Here is an 18222-nt window from a genome sequence, read left to right on the forward strand (position 1 = left end):
CGGCCTGCGTGCACCTCACGTTTCCAGATGATGCAGATCCCATTGTATTCCTCAAGGACTCCTAACCTGCTTCTTATCAGCTTTGACGTCTTTTTTTTGTCTCCTTTTCCTCTCTGGGCTCCAAAAGGAACAGGTTCGCAATTTGTATCAACTCAACTCCCAGCCTTGTGAACTCCCATTGATTACACCGCATTGTGAGGAATTTGTGTGCACAGGGCTTGAAAAAGTGGGTTCATCTAACGCAGATTGTTCCTTTTATGCATATTAAAACCCACGCTTTGATGGTGGCTGAGTGGAAATATTGAAAATGTTGAAATACAGAAAATAGCTTCTTTTTTTTAAATTCATGCTCTAATGAGGTAGAACATGCATCCACTTTTGCAAAAATACAATAAAAGCAACCATGAATTTGTTACTTTTAATCTTTTGTTTATAGATTTGAAATTTGCACATCACAATCCTCAACTCAGAAAGTTTGTTTGAGGAGAAACTGAGACCGAGGCAAGCTAACTCTCACTTGCCACGGGGACAAAGGGTCATAACCCTCAAACATGAGTTTCCTTTGGTCAGTATGTTTTCCCAAAGGATGAAGTTACATTTGAAGCAGAAAGCTAATCCATAGCTGCTAGCGCAGTGGCGGAGGCAGCCAGACCACACAGCAGTTGAGGTCAGGAGGGTTGTTGACCTTTTTTAGCTTCATTTCTCTTCCACAGACGGAGAAAAACACGGAGCATGCACTCTCTATTACCAACTGCAGGTTAATTCAACTTAACAGGACTAAATGTGTGTTGTGTTATGTCTGTCTGTGGCATTGTTATGTCTGCTGAAAGGTTTGTGGTGGGTCAGATGAAAGATAATAACATGATTATGATACTGATCATTGCACATTTAGGGGATTCCAACATGCACAGATCTTGACATCATATAGAAAGACAGTCATTGAGTTACATGTATTCAAAATAGTGTGTTCCCATCACCATGCTTTAACTTTTTTTGTATAAAAAACAGAAACTTAACTATTTGAAATGTATTTGCAAAAAACTATTTGAAGATCTGACTAAGTATTTTATCAGATCTAGATCTTGTGACCATGTTTTAATCAAATGTACAAAAGGAAAATAAGCAAATTTACTTAAGCCTTATTTTAACCATGGTTTTAGGTACCTGTAAGCATGCAGGCGTACAAGCTGTCAAAGGTTTTATATTCTCACAGTGCAATCATGTTACTACCAAACACCAGGATTATGTTGTACAAGGCTGGTTTGGTGCTGCACCAGCTTACTGTGTTACATGGACACACAAACTTTACTGGTGTTTTGACTGACATTGAGTTGAAAATCCAACGTCAAAATGACTTTTTGTAATATGATGATAGTGCTTTTGATTAGAGCTGAAATGATAAGTCAAACGTCGACTATTTTGATAATCAAATCGTTGTTTCAGTCTTTTTTTTTTTCTTTTTAAACAAAAATGCCCAACTTTCACTTGTTCCAGCCGCTCAGATATGAGGATTTGCTGCTATTCTTTGTCATATATGATAGATAACAATATATGTTAATGTTGACTATGAATATGTTGGGGTTTTGGACTGTTGGTTGGACATAATAAGACATTTGACCGTAGACTCTAGAGAGTTAATGGACTTTTTTCACTATTTTTTTACATTTTAATGTTTTTAAAAAAAGGATTAATTGAAACAATAATCGGTAGATGAATTGATAATGAAAATAATCGTAAGTTGCATCCCTTTTTGGACAATCTTTAAAAAAATGTAATCAGATTAGGATATTGACCATCATGTATTCATGGGGTTATGTTTTCAAAATTCTTAAAGGTTTTACAGTAGTTTAGAGACAAAGATGTTTCCTCTAAATAATAAAAGCTGTTGGACTACAATACAAAATTGGGTATGCATTTAATGGCTCAACATATGTTGACTACATGCGCTCCATCATGACTTATTGTAATGTTGCATCCAAACACAGGTTCAGCCTGTTCGAGCTCTCTGACGTTGTAGTTTTATATGAATGAATCTCCGGCTCCGTCACAGATCTCAGTGGTGAGAAAACCACACGCTGTAACTCGTCTCTTCCGCCCGTATTTCCGGGGAAATGTACATTTACACGAATCACTGTGTCTTAGAAAACACGTCCATTTAAATCAGAGAGTTACAATCTGTTCTTTGTTTGTTTGTTTTTTGGTTTGTTTCTCACAGTAATATACAACCAAGAATGATAAAGGCCGGTTATCTGTATGTTCGCAGAGATAAAATCTGCAATAGAATTGTTTACTCTCTTAAATCACCAACATCCGGGCTGTTTTCTCCCTTGTTAATGTCACTGAGGCTGAAATGTAATTGCCGGGTGAAATAAGTGTTAGTAGTGTAAGTGTGTAAGTAATCACACTGAATGCTCAATTTGTGTGTTTACACAGAAGTAAGAGCTTGACTGGGTCAGTGCTACTATTTGCATTTGATAAGCACCATGAGCCAACGGCTGCCTTCAAATACCGTAACTAGTAAAGAAAATAAATGTTTTATACACGCTGCATGCCATGTACGCTCTGGGTTTGAATTGTAGGACAGAAGTTTATCTCACAAGTACAGGAAAGAAAATAGAAGTTACCCATTTTTCTCACATTTATCCCTCCTGCTGAAACAACTTACAAATAAACTTATAAATTAACACATAATTTAAACAAATTAATGTGATTAATTATATTTGAAGAAGAAACTCTTATTAAATAGTTTTGGTTTGTTTTTAATGATTTGTTTTCTGCCTTTTTAAAAGCTGCATTAGAGCCATTTTCATCTCACATTTTTAGCTTACAAAACTATATAAATTATGCTATATGGTGTCAAATCAGAGACAACGACAAACTTGTTTTGTTGATTTTAGTTCACGAAGTTACTGGGCTCACTTCAAAAATATGAAAGGGGGTTTTGCTTGTATTAAGTAACAGAATCTGCCAATGAACAAGGGAAATTTAGCTTGGTAAGATTCCTTGAAATAAGATGTAATATTAAGGCCTTTCAAACTAAAAAGATGTTGAAATTAGCTGGGAAAACTCATTTTGAGCTATATTTCACTAGTATTAGGAAGTGTGTCATAATAAGCCTGTATTGCTCAAAAGTATTTGTTTCACTTATTCACGATGCATTGCCTAACGCCAAGTCCCTATGTCTCACTGAATGTTACTTGTTAGGTGACTGTGTCTTATATTAGGTGTTATGAGATATTTTGACTAGTAATTTAGACAAATATATTTTGCATTTTTGCAGTGAATATGTCTTTTAACACTTTCAATGCTCGATGCAGCTTTTCTTATTTTGGTCCTGTGTACTTTGTGCATCCTAAAGCTACACTTCCTGCTATTGTCTGTCAGACGAGTGACTACACAATCTGTCTCTCTCTCTTTCTCTTTCTCTCCAACACAAACACACGCACACACACACACAACCCCCCCTCCCTCCCTACATCCCCGGAGCTTCTGGTGCCGGGGCAGCACTGACAAAAAGTTACAGGGGGCTGATAGGGCAGAGCAACTGTGTCTTCTCTGGAAGAGAGAGAGAGAGAAAGAGAGAGAGAGAGAGAGAGAGAGAGGGAGAAAGAGAGAGAACTCACATGAGAGGAAGTGCAGACACAGTAAAGTCAGAGGGTTGTGTCAGGCAGTTGAGTGTGACTCCCTCTGTCTGTCAGTGCACAGCCGGGCTCCAGCGCTGCAGCACCACCACTCCCCTGTCAAAGCAGGATCTATCTTCTCCCCGTGCCTCCACGCCCGTCTGACCGCTGCCTCTGTGATTGACTGGACCGCTGTGGAAGCTCAGAGGGGCCTCTCACTGGATGTCAGCACCCAAAGCCGGTAGGTGATGTTGCACATTTGCACATAATATATCTATCTGGGAAACAGCTGTGTAAAAATGTGTCCTTTCAGTGACTGTATATCACCAGGAATATGGCAGTATTTCATGTATTTTAGAAGAGATGGGTTTGGATGGCAGTTTTGCAGATGTGGACGCAGATTCTTGTTGTTGCTTTGGTTCATCCTCACTGTTACTACACCGGCAGATGGTCAAGCTTTGTTTGGCTTCAGCTGTGAGAAGCTTGGGTATGTTCTGGATTCAGTGTAGCAGCTTTACTCTTTACAAAATCATATATAAAATGCACAAGAACATTGTGTTAAGCAACAGCAACAAAAACAAACTATTTTTTGGGGTTTTATTTGTTTGGTTTTGGAAGTGTGGTTTCTCTGGACGGGGAAGGGGAGAAAATTGGAAACAGACCCACCCACCCTGGAGTGCTAGTCTGTCCAGGAAAAGTATTGAAGTGCAAAGAATGACGGAGACGCACAACAACAGTCCCTCACTGCAATGCTGAGGGAGGCGATCACAGACGGACGGAGATGAGAGCGTTCAGAAAAAGGATTGAAATTGGGTTGACACAGAGAGAGTTAAGTAAATTGCTGTCACAGCATTGGCTGTCCTCTATACGGAATTACTGTGCTTTTAAGCAAGGACAGCAAAATATGTTGACATGCTTGAATTGTCAAATCTTGCTTGTGCACAAACACATTTTTTCTCACAAACACATCTTTTAATAGAAATCTGTACCTCGCATCACCACTGCCAGATGCTTAAAATATTCTTATTCGATTGGAAATGATTAGAAAGTCAGTATAAAAGTTAGTAGAGCCCGTTGTATAGCACGTTTTAGCTTTCATGACCTCCTTCCTTGTTTTTGTTCACTGTGCATAAATCTCGCAGCATAAGATGAAATGCTGGCCTCAGCCTTTCTCGCCCAAAACACTAAACTTTCGCTCTATTTTTACTCTCCCGTGCATTGCTGCTCCATTTTTAGAGACTCGTCTATATGGTTTGTTGGGCAATAAATCAGACTGTAAGTCCTTCGTGTTCTCTCTGAAAACAATAATGGGGGTGTAATGATGACATTCATGGTTTATGCTGTGATGAACTACTGTTTTAGGGAGTTTAATACTGATAACAACTTAAAGCTTAAGGAATCCAGACTCACCTTGGACAGATCCACAGTGTCCAAACTTACATATTTTAAAATTCTAGGAATTCAACGTTTTAGCACGATCACTCAGCCGTACCTCAGATTATCGGATAATCCAATTAATACTTTTAAAATGTCTGCATATCCACGACAAGTGAAATTAGTCTCACTTAAAATCAGAGAAATGCTCTGTTGAACTAAAAAAACTTTAAAATTAGGTTATCAGCAAAGAGAACCTGCTAACGATTAGTCCATTGATCGATTAGTTGATTGACAGAAGATTAATGGGCAATCATTTTGATAATTGATTCATCGTAAAGCATTTTTTAAGCAAAACTATACTGGTTCTAGCTTCTCTAATGTCTGTAGGGATGCACCGATACTGGATCAGAGATCGGGCTTATACTGGCTCAAATAGTATGGGTGGTAATGGGGCCGATCTCACTTCAATTCTATGTTTATATACTATATACATTATATACTGGAGTTGGATTCCCTGTTTAAGTTTTGACCAGTTTGTTGCTGAATTAAAAACATTTTTTAATTCCTTCTAATTTTGAAGATTTTTTATCAAGTTGTTGGTGTACAATTTATTATTTTAGGATAAATAACAATTCAGTAAATTTATATTTATTTGTTACATTTAGTTCTACAAAGTTAGGAAAGCAATGTTTAAATCAAGCCTGATGTTGCCTTACACATAAAACAATGATCCCAGTCACTTTCACACAGTGAGGCATACAGCTTGGTATTGGATCAGTGCTCGGTATCGGCCGATGCCCAAAGCCCAGGTATAGCTAACGGTCTCGGGACTGAAAAAGTCAGATTGGTGCATCCCTAGTAAACTGATATATCTTTGGATTTTGGAGGACTGATCGGACAAAACAAGACATTTAAAGAACATCATGGGGACTTGTAGGAACTCGTGATGGCCATTTTTCACTATTTACTGACATTTTATATGCCAAATGATTAATCGATTTAACCAAGAAAAAAAACAGCCATATTCAATTTTATTAGAAGAGAACAAAGAAATGTCCTGTGCAAAGTGGGAAATCAGTTTAAGCGGCCTAACTGTATAACTTTCTCGTTGAACTTGGTCTATATTTCTGTCATTGTGATAAATCATGAAACTGTGGGTTTGTTTGGTTTGTAAAGGTCGAGGGGCAGCAGGTTAAGAGGTCACAGTCAGCTGGAAGTGGCCCTCGGGGACGTAACTCTCCCTCTAAAGTGTCTTAAGTCATGCTTAGTGGGTGTCGACTGAGGAGACAGAAGGATTGGTAGCAATGTTGTGTGTTTCAAAGACATGACATTTGTCTTGTGTACAGTAAGTTTAAGCCTTCTCTAACTGTTTTAATATCTTAAAGGAAGCATTATTTGTCTTTAAAAACTTTTAATCACAAAACTTACATCAATAGTTACCTTTTTGGCAGTGGTGTAGTGATCGTTGATGAGGTGGGTGTTCATGGGTAGGTTACCGAGGAGGAAGTGGGTATACTCTCCTATATATTCCAATGGCGGTATACCTGCGTATACCCTCAACTACACCACTGACTTTTTGAGAAGTTTTCTCTGAAACTGTCAGTCTAATCAAAATTGAAATGCACCTTTGCTTTCAGACACTAAAATGACTTGGATTTGTAAATGTTCCATCACATTTTCCAAAAAGCTGAAGGGCAGTACAGTAACTTTGCTTTATTGTAAAAGTATGGCGATTAAAAACAGATCACTTTTCATTAAGTCCGCTCTGGTCTTCTTCATCACAGCAGAGGCTGCGTAAAGGGATGAAGAAGGAACTCAACATTTGTGGTTGATGTGCATGATACTGATGATGAGCGGCTAACAGTGAGTTCACTTCCATCTCTTACACCTGAACAAGCTGTTGTTTGTGTTTAGATAACAAACAATAGATGCAGGCATTTATTTGTGTACCACCCCCTTGTGGAAAAGTCCTTTCACTGCAAGAATCTGCTCTAATTGAGATGTAACTGCCATGATTGTAAAGGGAAAAACTGTCAGAAAGATTTTGTCATGGAGAAACATTTAACTAGTTTCAGAAATTACTGTACAGAGATGGAAACCTCTTTTAGCAGGAAATATAAAGTTAATGATAATGATACGTTGCTGGCTTTTCCACATTCCTTATTTTCATCCGGGCCATGAGTTAAATGGCACAACGATGTATTGTTTCTCCTATTATATTTGGACGTTTCACTTGATAAAAGATCTTAATTTGTCTGTAGTCTAATAAACAACATAAGAATTTTTCAAAGAGAGCATTAACTGTCCATCATCTCCACCTTGCAGGTTTGTTCAGATTGACATGTATAGTAAAAGGCATGTCACAAACCATTTCAAAGGGGCACACACTGTTCTGAACTCTATGTTTTGACCTTTTTCCACCAGTGTGCACATGAGAGTGTGAAGGCGTCGTAAAGCAACACTTGCCAGCATCATAGTCAGTTTCCAGAGAAACTAGGCGAGTGCTGAGTGCTCTTCATCCCCTCTGTGGGTTGACTCTGCTTTGCTGTTGGGAATGGAAAGGCTTTAGAAGCTATACGCACCACAGCGAGCAGCCTACAGCGCCTTCTCGGTTCAAAGTTACCGCACAGCTGCTATAGCTGGAGCTCAGCGTGGCCTACCTGAACACGTGCAATGGTTTTTATTATGCAGAGTTCAAGTACTTCACGACCACTGTTTTACATACGTAATGGAGCTTTTTTTCTTTTATGTGCACAACAAGGCAATGATCTGTAGAGTCTTAGTTTAGTGGGAACTTTTTCTACTTTCTACATTAACTGGGGATTTAAAGCAACATTAACCAATTTTGTTGGGGTCACTTTGGGGCAGTGGAATAATTAAGCTGAAAAAAACAACATTGACATATCATCATCACCTTATAAAGTTGTTGTGGCAAACATGTTTTGGTCTCGAACAACTACTGAGGGATTTGGCTCTTTAGCAGCGGATAACCCTGGGTCTGAAAAGTGAAGCCAATGCTGAAGTGCCTTAAACTTGCATTCTTTGTAACAGCCAGCAGGGGGCGACTCCTCTGGTTGCAAAAAGAAGTCTGATTGTATAGAAGTCTATGAGAAAATGAGCCTACTTCTCACTTGATTTATTACCTCAGTAAACATTGTAAACATGAGTTTATGGTCTCAATCGCTAGTTTCAAGTCTTCTTCAATACAGCATGATGTTCATTTAGTAAATTATGGTCCCATTTAGAGTCAAATAGACCATAAAACAGGGGATGCTTTAGGGCGTGGATGCATTGTGATTGACAGGTCGCTGGCACAGCATTGTCCGTTCTGGGAGTTGTCCGTGTTTTCGTCTTATAACTTTAATCCTTTCCGTTTTTTTCTGTTCGTGAAAGTTAATTGTAACATTTTGGTCGCCTGAAAATGTCTTATTCAGGATAATTCATATTCGGTTCTCCTAAGCTCCACCCTCTCGTGTCACTTCTGGTTACAAAAAACAACATGGCGACAGCCAAAATGCTGAACTCGAGGCTTAAAAATGGCAGTCCACAAATTAATGGGTGACGTCATGGTGACTACGTCCACTTGCTGCTAAATGCTCCTCTATGTTCACCAGCTAGTCGCTAACTTTGTCTGCTGTTTGGTACTAGGCAGGTAGTGTACAGCAGATTTATTAGACAGTTTTTTTTGCTAAAAAAACAACCTGCCGGCTGCTGGGAACAGGGTTGATGAAAGCAGCAAAATTGAATGAAAACAGTAAAGTTGCAGTAAAACCAAAACAATGAGCTAAAAAAAGCAAAAGAGATAGAGACAGAGACAGCTGTATGTATGGCTGTGTTGCGTGTATCTGTGTGCATGTCTGAGCGTATTGTCTACATGTCTCTGCATGCATGTGTGTGTACATCTGTGTGTCTGTACGGTAGGATGACCCCCTGGATGGTAAAAAATAAATTCTTGTTTGCGGACCCCCAGCCTCCACCCGATACCAGGAAATCTGGTCGACCGATAACTCCACACATTCCACAGGTCACAATAATGTCAGTGACTCCAATGTCACGCACGTTATCCACATCAAACTGTCACTATCAGAGCGAGCAATTACACTTGCATTGCACCCACAAAAGCTGCCACTGGGCGTTTGTTTTGGTATGCGAGTGTGGCTCCGCGGTTCTGGAGGCATCCCAATGTTGATTGTACAGCTTAATTATTCGCACCCCGGCCTTTTCCACACTCTAATCACTTCTCACCCTCCCTATCTTTTCCCCGACTCCCTCCTTTTCTTTCACTCTTTTTGGCAATCTGCCCTGCAACTGCTGCTCCCTCCATCACCATATTGCCTGACTGCATTCCTCTCATTCCTACTGGCTTCCTGTGACTGGAAGAGGAGAGAGCCCTACTGGCCACAAAACTCCACCTTGGAGTCCTACCCATGTATGCCATATGTGTCTTTTCCCTTCTCCACTGTTCTGGCTTTCCGTTTTTAAAATCCTCTTAGGGATTCTGTATAATAGTGTGTCTCTATGAGTGTCTGGTGATGAGATTTTGAGGATGACTTTTCCATATTATCTCACACGTACTCTCATTGTACTGCAAGGTGGGGATGTTTTTAATGAGGGGATCTAATGGCCCACACACAGTGGCACTCACATACTACCATAGACTGTATATAAGAAGCTGTATATAAGAAGTGGATGTAGTCACCATGACGTCACTCGTTGGTTTGTGGACGTTTGAAGCCTCGAGTATTTTGGTTTTTGGGCGTCGCCATGTTGTTTTTTTTGCAACTAGAAGTGACATGAGAGGGTGGAGCTAAGTACAACCAAATGCTGAATAAGACATTTTTAGGCGACCAACACGGACAACTCCCAGACCGGACAACGCCGTGGTAGCGACCTGTCAATTACCAGGTAGCCACGCCCTAAAGCATACCCTGCTTTATGGTGTATTTGACTCCAAACGGGACCGTAATTTACTAAATGAACATCATGCTGTATTGAAGAAAACTTGAAACTAGCGACTGAGGTAATGATGTTTACTGAGGTAATAAATCAAGTGAGAAGTAGGGTCATTTTCTCATAGACTTCTATTCAATCAGACTTCTTTTTGCAACCAGAGGAGTCGCCCCCTGCTGGCTATTAGAAAGAATGCAAGTTTAATGCACTTCCGCAGGTTGCCCACTGCACGCTACCCAACAGTGGCACTGCTCTGATGGCGGCAGAGACAGTGTAGAAATAGTGTGAGGGGGAAAGATAAGAAGGGAGAGACATCTATTAGTAGCCTCATTGTTATTGTTAGATATTGTTTTAAATTTCATGCAAAATGAACATCTGTTTTTCAGCATTTCTGAATGACTCACTGTGAAACTTTCCCATTTTTGTATGAAAATGTCATCCAGGCTGTATTCCATTTCATAATCAGCTATCAGGCACTTTAAAGGTGCTAAATATGGGATTGGGAGCATTTCTATTGCCTCTCAACGGCTTTCAACAACGGTGAGCTGGCTGCTGGCAGCTATCGATGCTAACAGTGCAAACTATGGTGAAAGTGCTGACAGAGATAACAGTATTTCTGCTTCTGTGACAACGCTGTTGGTCGGAACGGCGTTTTTAGCTGTAACTGCCGTATGAGAGCAGTGCAGAACAGCGGATATGAGCTAGCCAGTGGGGCACAAACATGCACTAAAAGCACGTGCGGCCAGCCCGGTGATGTCAACAAAGCGCGGAGAAGCTCGGATTACAGCACACACAGAGCGATTTCATTCTCTGCTCAGGTAGACATTACTCCTCTATATCTTTACATGGCAAATAGTTTGCTGCTATATTAATGCTCTGGATATCGTATAGAGCACTTTTAAATATTTGCCTCCAAATGTACTTATGTAACAGTACAGCGTTCAACTTTAAAGCCATGGATGGAAACTGACAGTCTACTTTATTACTTACTTTATTTTACTTCTCAACATTGGTGCTTTACTTTCAGCTATCAGCTCCTACATGTATCATTTCAGATTGTATATATAATTTTAACATGTGTCATCATAACATTACAGTGGTGATTCAGAGACCGATGTTGACACGACTGATATGAATAATGACGTGTTGATAATGGATCATGGACTTATTTGTAAAGGCCATAACAGTGAGTAAACAAACATAAACAGTGAATAAATGAGTCAAACAGAGACTGTTTTAAATGTAACTTAAGCAGCAGTAGCCACCAAGCACTGTCTACATCTGCAAATAAAAGAAACTCTGTCTGAGGCATGCGCTGCTCAGAATGGAAGATCTGCTATGAAATCCAATTTGCTCGTACGTATCTGAAATGATTCAGGACACAGTCAACCCCGTGACTGGGGGATGGACTGTTAAGTGCTGCCAAGAGCACAAGGGAAAAGACCTACTGTTGTTGAATTTAGAGTTTTATTGATAAGATATAATTTCCCCCCTAGGTACACAATTTAACTGAACAACAGCAAAGCTATTGACTCCCTCTTAGACCCAGGACTGGCCTGGGTCACGTTAAATAAAAGACTGGCTCGGCTTCACTAGCTGGTTTGTCCCAGATTGGTTTATCTTCATAGATCGAATGATGTTGACCTTTTTTTGGCAGACGGTGGAAGGGATTTGACCACGAGTGGGATGAGGAAACTGTGAGACAGTGAGAGTTCAGTTTGGGAGAGGACATGTGAGAATGGGCAGCACTGTCTAAATTAAGAGTAAATCTGTTGTGTGTGTGTTTGTTTGTGTCTGTGTGTGTTCATCCCAGATAGAATAGAACTTTATTGTTCACGGATGTGAACATTCGCTTTTGGCTGCACAAGGTGGTCAGATCCCAAATTAAAAAAATACAGCAGGAAAAAGGCACATATAGAGGGCAGTAAAATAAACATATTGGTACAGAACAAGCTGCATGTTAAATTAGCAGCATATCAAGAATTCAATAAAGCCGTATAAAATACTTTTTACATGCTCTTACAGGTTTTGAGGGCTCTGCAGCACCCTCCTGCATGAAGACGAGCACATTTGTAGTAAAAATTATATTCTATTTAAGGCTTTCTATCTGGCCTGATATGCATATGTATTTCAAACATGTTTGGTTCTGTGGTTTTCCAATCATTTTGATGGCCATATGTATATTTCTGTCCAGTTTGTTTCTGTTCTGGCCTCACCGCTTCCCTTAAAAATATCCTGTCTGATGCCATAAAAGTGTCCTAAAGATACATTTAAAGATACAGATATATTTACTGTAAAACAGCCTACAGCCACAAGCAATGCCATATAAGTTAAATTCATCCACTGTCTGCACATGATAGTCATTTACCATCAACAACGGAGCACGAGTGACTATTCATTAGTGCTATTAACTTGCCCCTTTGACTCTCCGTCCTCTTTATTATGCTCCTCATTATTATGATGCAGATATTTGTATGTCTTCCTCCTGCAGTAGACCAATTAAAGTCATATCATCAGCATATCTACATAATTAGCCAACTGAATAATTCATTATCTGTATTCAGTTTGTTTATATACTGAAAACACAATTTGGAAATGATATTGTGTTTATGTTTGGGCTGCATCCCAAACATAGTTATATTCGATATGCCTGTAAGGATTTGTGTATTAGGCATTAGGTTTTCATTCATTGAGATGTTGTTACAGCCTAGTTTAAATGCAGTAGTCAGACTCAGCTGTATCTGAGCCAGCTACAACTTTACAATACTATCAAATATTAATGCACTGTTAAGCTTCAGAGGAAGTGCTTAATAAGCATTTTTGTTTTCTTTTACTGTATTTTGCATGTAGTATTTTTCCATTATGTATCGTATTGACTTCCAAAAATTGTTTGAGCACTTCTTCCAAAACTGATTATGAGAGATTACGGAAGTATTTGAAGCCATTTTTGAATGGCATGGCGATGTATTGTTGGCTGGTCACTGTTTCCACTTATAGTTTTATCCAAATGTAAAACACAAAGAGCACAAGCAAAATACCCCTAACATACATAGATTACCTACAGTGGACTGTTAACTTGTTAAGACACACACGGTGGCCTTGCTTACAGTACGTTAAATTTAGGTGATAAAACTGGCATACTTTTACTACTTTAACTACATTTAGATGATAATACTGACATACTTTAACTACTTTAACTATCTTTAGATGATAATACTGACATACTTTAACTACTTTAACTACATTTAGATGATAATACTGACATACTTTAACTACTTTAACTACATTTAGATGATAATACTGACATACTTTAACTACTTTAACTACATTTAGATGATAATACTGACATACTTTAACTACTTTAACTACATTTAGATGATAATACTGACATACTTTAACTACTTTAACTACATTTAGATGATAATACTGACATACTTTAACTACTTTAACTACATTTAGATGATAATACTGACATACTTTAACTACTTTAACTACATTTAGATGATAATACTGACATACTTTTACTACTTTAACTACATTTAGATGATAATACTGACATACTTTTACTACTTTAACTACATTTAGATGATAATACTGACATACTTTTACTACTTTAACTACATTTAGATGATACTACTGACATACTTTTACTACTTTAACTACATTTAGATGATACTACTGACATACTTTTACTACTTTAACCACATTTAGATGATACTACTGACCTACTTGAGTAATGTACTAAATGTACACACATAACCCACAGAGAGCATCCTTCCTTACCCAGCTGGGTTCAGCAGATGGAGCCATCACATCACATCACACCAGCAGCAGCAGCAGCAGCACACAGACACAGACAGGCGGATGAAAGTGACTCCCAGCAGGTTTTATCAGCAGTTTCACCACCAGCGACACTCAGTGAGAAGCAGACAGACAAGTGGAGAGCAGCTTTCGGTGACGGTGGACAGCCTTTTCTCTTACTTAAGAACCGAAACATGTTGAAGTACGGAGCTTAGGAGCTTACTGTATGTATGTAGTCTACAACACTGACTGTCCACAGCTCCAACAGCAGCGGCTGTCAGAGCCTCCGGTGTCGCATGAAGTAGGAAATACTGAAGTTGAACTACTAAACGGTAGGAGATGTTTAACGTTATTTACTACCATGAAGTAATCTTGCAAACTAGCTAGTTAAAGGTGTTTTTTAAAGGGCTATAACTAACTATTAACTCCACTTTCTTGTGTACAAGAACGCGCGTCAGCTTTATCTTAACCTACAAAGTGTTGTTTAGCTTCTTGTGTGGTTAAAATGTGAAGTTAATTAGCTAAATATCAGCTGTTAAAATCCATGTTATCCTTCTTTTTTTTTAGAAACCCACTACAGTAATCTCTGAGTAGCCTGTAGTAGTATCTTCTTTTTCCTTTTTTAAATTAAATTAAATTTATTTATTCATTATTATCATTATTATTTGTATTATTATTATTTTTTTCTATTCATATATATACATATATATATATATATATATATATGTGTGTGTATATATATATATATATATATATATATATATATATATATATATATATGTGTGTGTGTACCTGTGTGTGTGTGTGTGTGTATGTAGGTATGTATATATGAATATTTTGTTAATTAATTTTTTTTCTCTTCTACTTTTTCTTATTATTTCATGACTTATTTGTGGATACTCTCCCTGTGTTGTATTCTCTACAATTTCACTTTGATGTATCCATGATTGAAAAATCAGTTAGCTGTGGCTGTGTGTATGTTGTTGTCAGGTATGATTGATTGATGTGTTGTGTCACCGGTGAGTGTCATTCAGAAAAGCAAAAGTAACTTCCCCTGTATAGTGACTGTTCTATTGATTATTGACAATTAATAAAAAAGAACTTTGAAAGGAAAATCCCCGTTATCCTACTTCTGGCTTGCGTCCAAACCCAACAGGTGTAAAATCTCACCTGGCTGAGATTTTTTTATTTGCAGTATCTCATTTCATTTGAAGAAATGCAGTACAGCAATTAAAAAAAAAATGTCCATAATGATTTACAAAATCAGAGTGTATGTCCTGAGGTCATGACCTGCAGAGTCAGATGCTGCAGTCTTGAATTAGTAAATACCTCATTACCTGCTTGACTAATTGTCTTATGTGTAACTCAAGGTGCCCTATAATTATCCTAATTGACAACATGACTATTTAAAGGTGAATAAATAGGCCAAACAATGATGTAATTATAGTATTAAGGCCTCATTGTGAGTGCTGTAGTGTAGAATTTCCTACTGCAGTATTTCTGCCCATAACGTCATTGAAAAGTTTGACTCATTCACTACTAGGCAACAAATGTTTGGTTGTTTGATGGACCGTGGCGTGGGCAGCTGTGTTGTGTGAGTGTGTGTGCTGTATTATGACAGAAGTCGTAAAAAATTGTTAGATCCCACCCAAGCCCCTTCAGTCCCTAGAAAATGAAAACACACACACACGGCAGCCATGCGTGGAATAATGTTCTCATGTGTCCAGGTTGCCTCTCTGGACGGGATGAGGTCATAGCCTCAAGTGCTGTTGCGGGGATACAATTACATTAGTTTCATGTGGGCCATGCCAAAGGAATCGACACCATCCTACTCTTTGCCTTTTAGATCTCTCCTTCTCGTCTCATCATCTCAGATAACCAGCAGTGATCATTATTGCTTTGAATGGGTACATGCTGTATCTACCTGTGTGTATGCGTGGTTGTCTCTGCAGTGTGACTGTATCAAGGCGTGTGTGTGTGTTTACAAAAGCGTATCACTACATAGAGACTCTGATCATTATAACCAGCCCTTTATGCTACATGACTGGTGTCATCTTACTCAAACTGTTCATCACAAAGGCCTGTTTGCTCCACAAGTTGTGACAGCCTTTGGGTTTGCCTTTGTCATAGTCTTAAACACTGAATAGGCCTCACATGGCTGAAGGTTCAAATGAAACTTTACCACCGTCATCTTAGAGAAAAGGCTAAATCATCCCACTCGACATTGGAAATTAAGGGGTGTGAAAAAAATCAATATACCTTTTGTGTCGCAATTTATTTATTTTGTTTCTTTACGATTTTGAAATTTATTTTGAAATGCCAGAATCGATATATTTGCTTCATTTGAGTTTATGCAGAGGTATAAGGAAGTTACCGCTTTTATTGTTGTACTCTGAGTAACGTGACGTCATATCCGTTCCGTATCCGTCAACCAAAACAAACAGCAGTCGTCCGCAGCGAGCCAAAACGAAGAAGTCGAAAAATGCAGAGGTTCTACGTGGATACGACCTGCACCCTCACATTTTAAATCCAACGTGGTGAATACTACACATACAGTAAAGTATGGAAACATACTACAGCTGCATGCTAACTCTGTCATGGACAGGAAACGTTATCGTATCGCAGTAACGTGCAGTCAAGCCAGCCATCACTCTCATCTCTGTGGTCAAATTGGTCGATGCTACAACTGTAGAGCACCTATATACTGACATTTATGTTAAATGCATTCAAACGGCCCCGATGGAGCTGATCATGGATGTATAAAGAAAACAGAGCTAATGGGGAGAACCAGCGATGGACTTGGCAAAGTTAGCGGAAGTATACACGTTAACAAAAGGAACTATATATATGCAAAATATATATATGGAAATAAGATTGATTGGATTATATTCACCAGAAGTATAAAACATTACATGTCCCTTATATATTAAATAGAAAACACCACTAATTTGTGAGGGAAATGTCTTTATTACTTGAGTTTTGGTTTGCTGGGAAAAAATGTATAATGCCTGACAATGACTGATATATTTGACTTCAGGACATCTCTGACAACATACATGTTGAAAATCAAACATTATTACTGTATAAATGTAGATGTTTTCCAAAGTAAATGTCCCTATAAGTGTATGATTAAACTTTTTCCCATGATCTGGTGTTATAAAAGTTAAGAAAAATCACAAATTGTATCAAATCGCAATACTTAGAAATTGCAATACATATCTAATCGGCACCCGTGTATCGTGATAGTATGGAATCGGGAAATAGGTGTATCGTCCCAGCCCTTTATGCTACATGACTGGTGTCATCTTACTCAAACTGTTCATCACAAAAGCCCGTTTGCTCCACAAGTTGTGACATCCTTTGGGTTTGGCTTTGTCACAGTCGTAAACACTGAATAGGCCTCATATGGCTGAAGGTTCAAGTGAAACTTTTACCACCATCATCTTAGAGAAAAGGCTCAATATTCCCGCTTAACACTGGAGATGTGGAAATACTGTTTGTCTCTCTGTTGGTGGGGTTTTTAGACATTCTTGTACTCCAAGACATTTTGATGTCAACATAAGTCTCCTCTGTGCTTCTACAGCTGGCATCAGCTGCGAGTCACGACAGTTGTAAGATAACGGTTGTGATTCATATAATTCAGTTGCACTGCAATGCGGTTGCTATAGCAGTCAGTGTTGTTTTCACTTGCTGTTTAGGTATGAAGCTGGATTTCACTTTGCATTAGTGGGAAACCCTTATTTAAATAACAGAAAGATGAACATGTTTATTTAGAGCCATTGCCGAGCATTCAATTCACTGTGTGGTTTAACACGAACTGTAGCAGCTGGAGAGGTGTTGTTTTGGTTTTCTTTTTTGAGTTTCCTTAAGAGTTGACTATGAAAAAGTCTTGTAATGTAATTTATTCAGCAAATTGCAATGAACCCAAAATTAAATGCTAACCTGAATTGGATGCATCTGTTTTATCCAATTCATTGATTTATCATTTTGTTTATAAAATGTAAGAAATAGCCACAAATTTGGATTCAAATTTTCCAGAGCCCAAGATGACATATTCAAATTGCTTGTTTTATCCAAAACTCAATGATATTCAGTTTACTATCATATTGTATATGACTTTATTGAAAAATAACTAAGTTTAATCGCTTATCAAAATTATTATTATTATTATTATTTTCATTATCGATTGATCTGCTTTATTAATTGATGAATTGTTAGCTCTCTAAGATGTCAGGAAATAGTGAAAATCCAGATACAATTTCCTACAAATGTCCTAAAATTTTTATTTTGTCCAATCAAGAGTCGAAATTTTTTTTGGTTCTATTGCTTAAAAGTTTCTTATCAGTTAACAAGATAGTTACCAATTAATTTTCTGTCCACCGGCTGATTGATTGAACGAGTAACTAGAAGGGACACACAGTCACAATGTCTTTAATGTCTTCAGTGTAATAAATTGAGGTCATCAGAAGTTCAG

General features: G+C 38.3%; 1 protein-coding gene across 3 annotated transcripts in view; it reads left to right on the plus strand.

Moving 5' to 3' along the window:
• Positions 1–18222, plus strand: part of LOC141764573 (histone deacetylase 7-like) — a 71616-nt gene that overhangs the window by 15690 nt on the left and 37704 nt on the right. The window contains exon 1 of one of the 3 annotated variants that reach the window (XM_074629899.1): positions 3435–3861. The exons of 1 other annotated variant lie outside the window; for it this stretch is intronic. In XM_074629899.1, coding sequence (XP_074486000.1) covers positions 3843–3861 — 19 coding nt within the window. In that variant the 5' untranslated portion in view covers positions 3435–3842. Of the gene's footprint in view, positions 1–3434; positions 3862–13828; positions 14081–18222 lie in introns of those variants that run through there. One more of the 3 variants, XM_074629885.1, reaches the window with a different exon arrangement.

This window comes from Sebastes fasciatus, chromosome 1, assembly GCF_043250625.1.
Source record: "Sebastes fasciatus isolate fSebFas1 chromosome 1, fSebFas1.pri, whole genome shotgun sequence".
Classification (NCBI taxonomy): Eukaryota; Metazoa; Chordata; class Actinopteri; order Perciformes; family Sebastidae; genus Sebastes; species Sebastes fasciatus.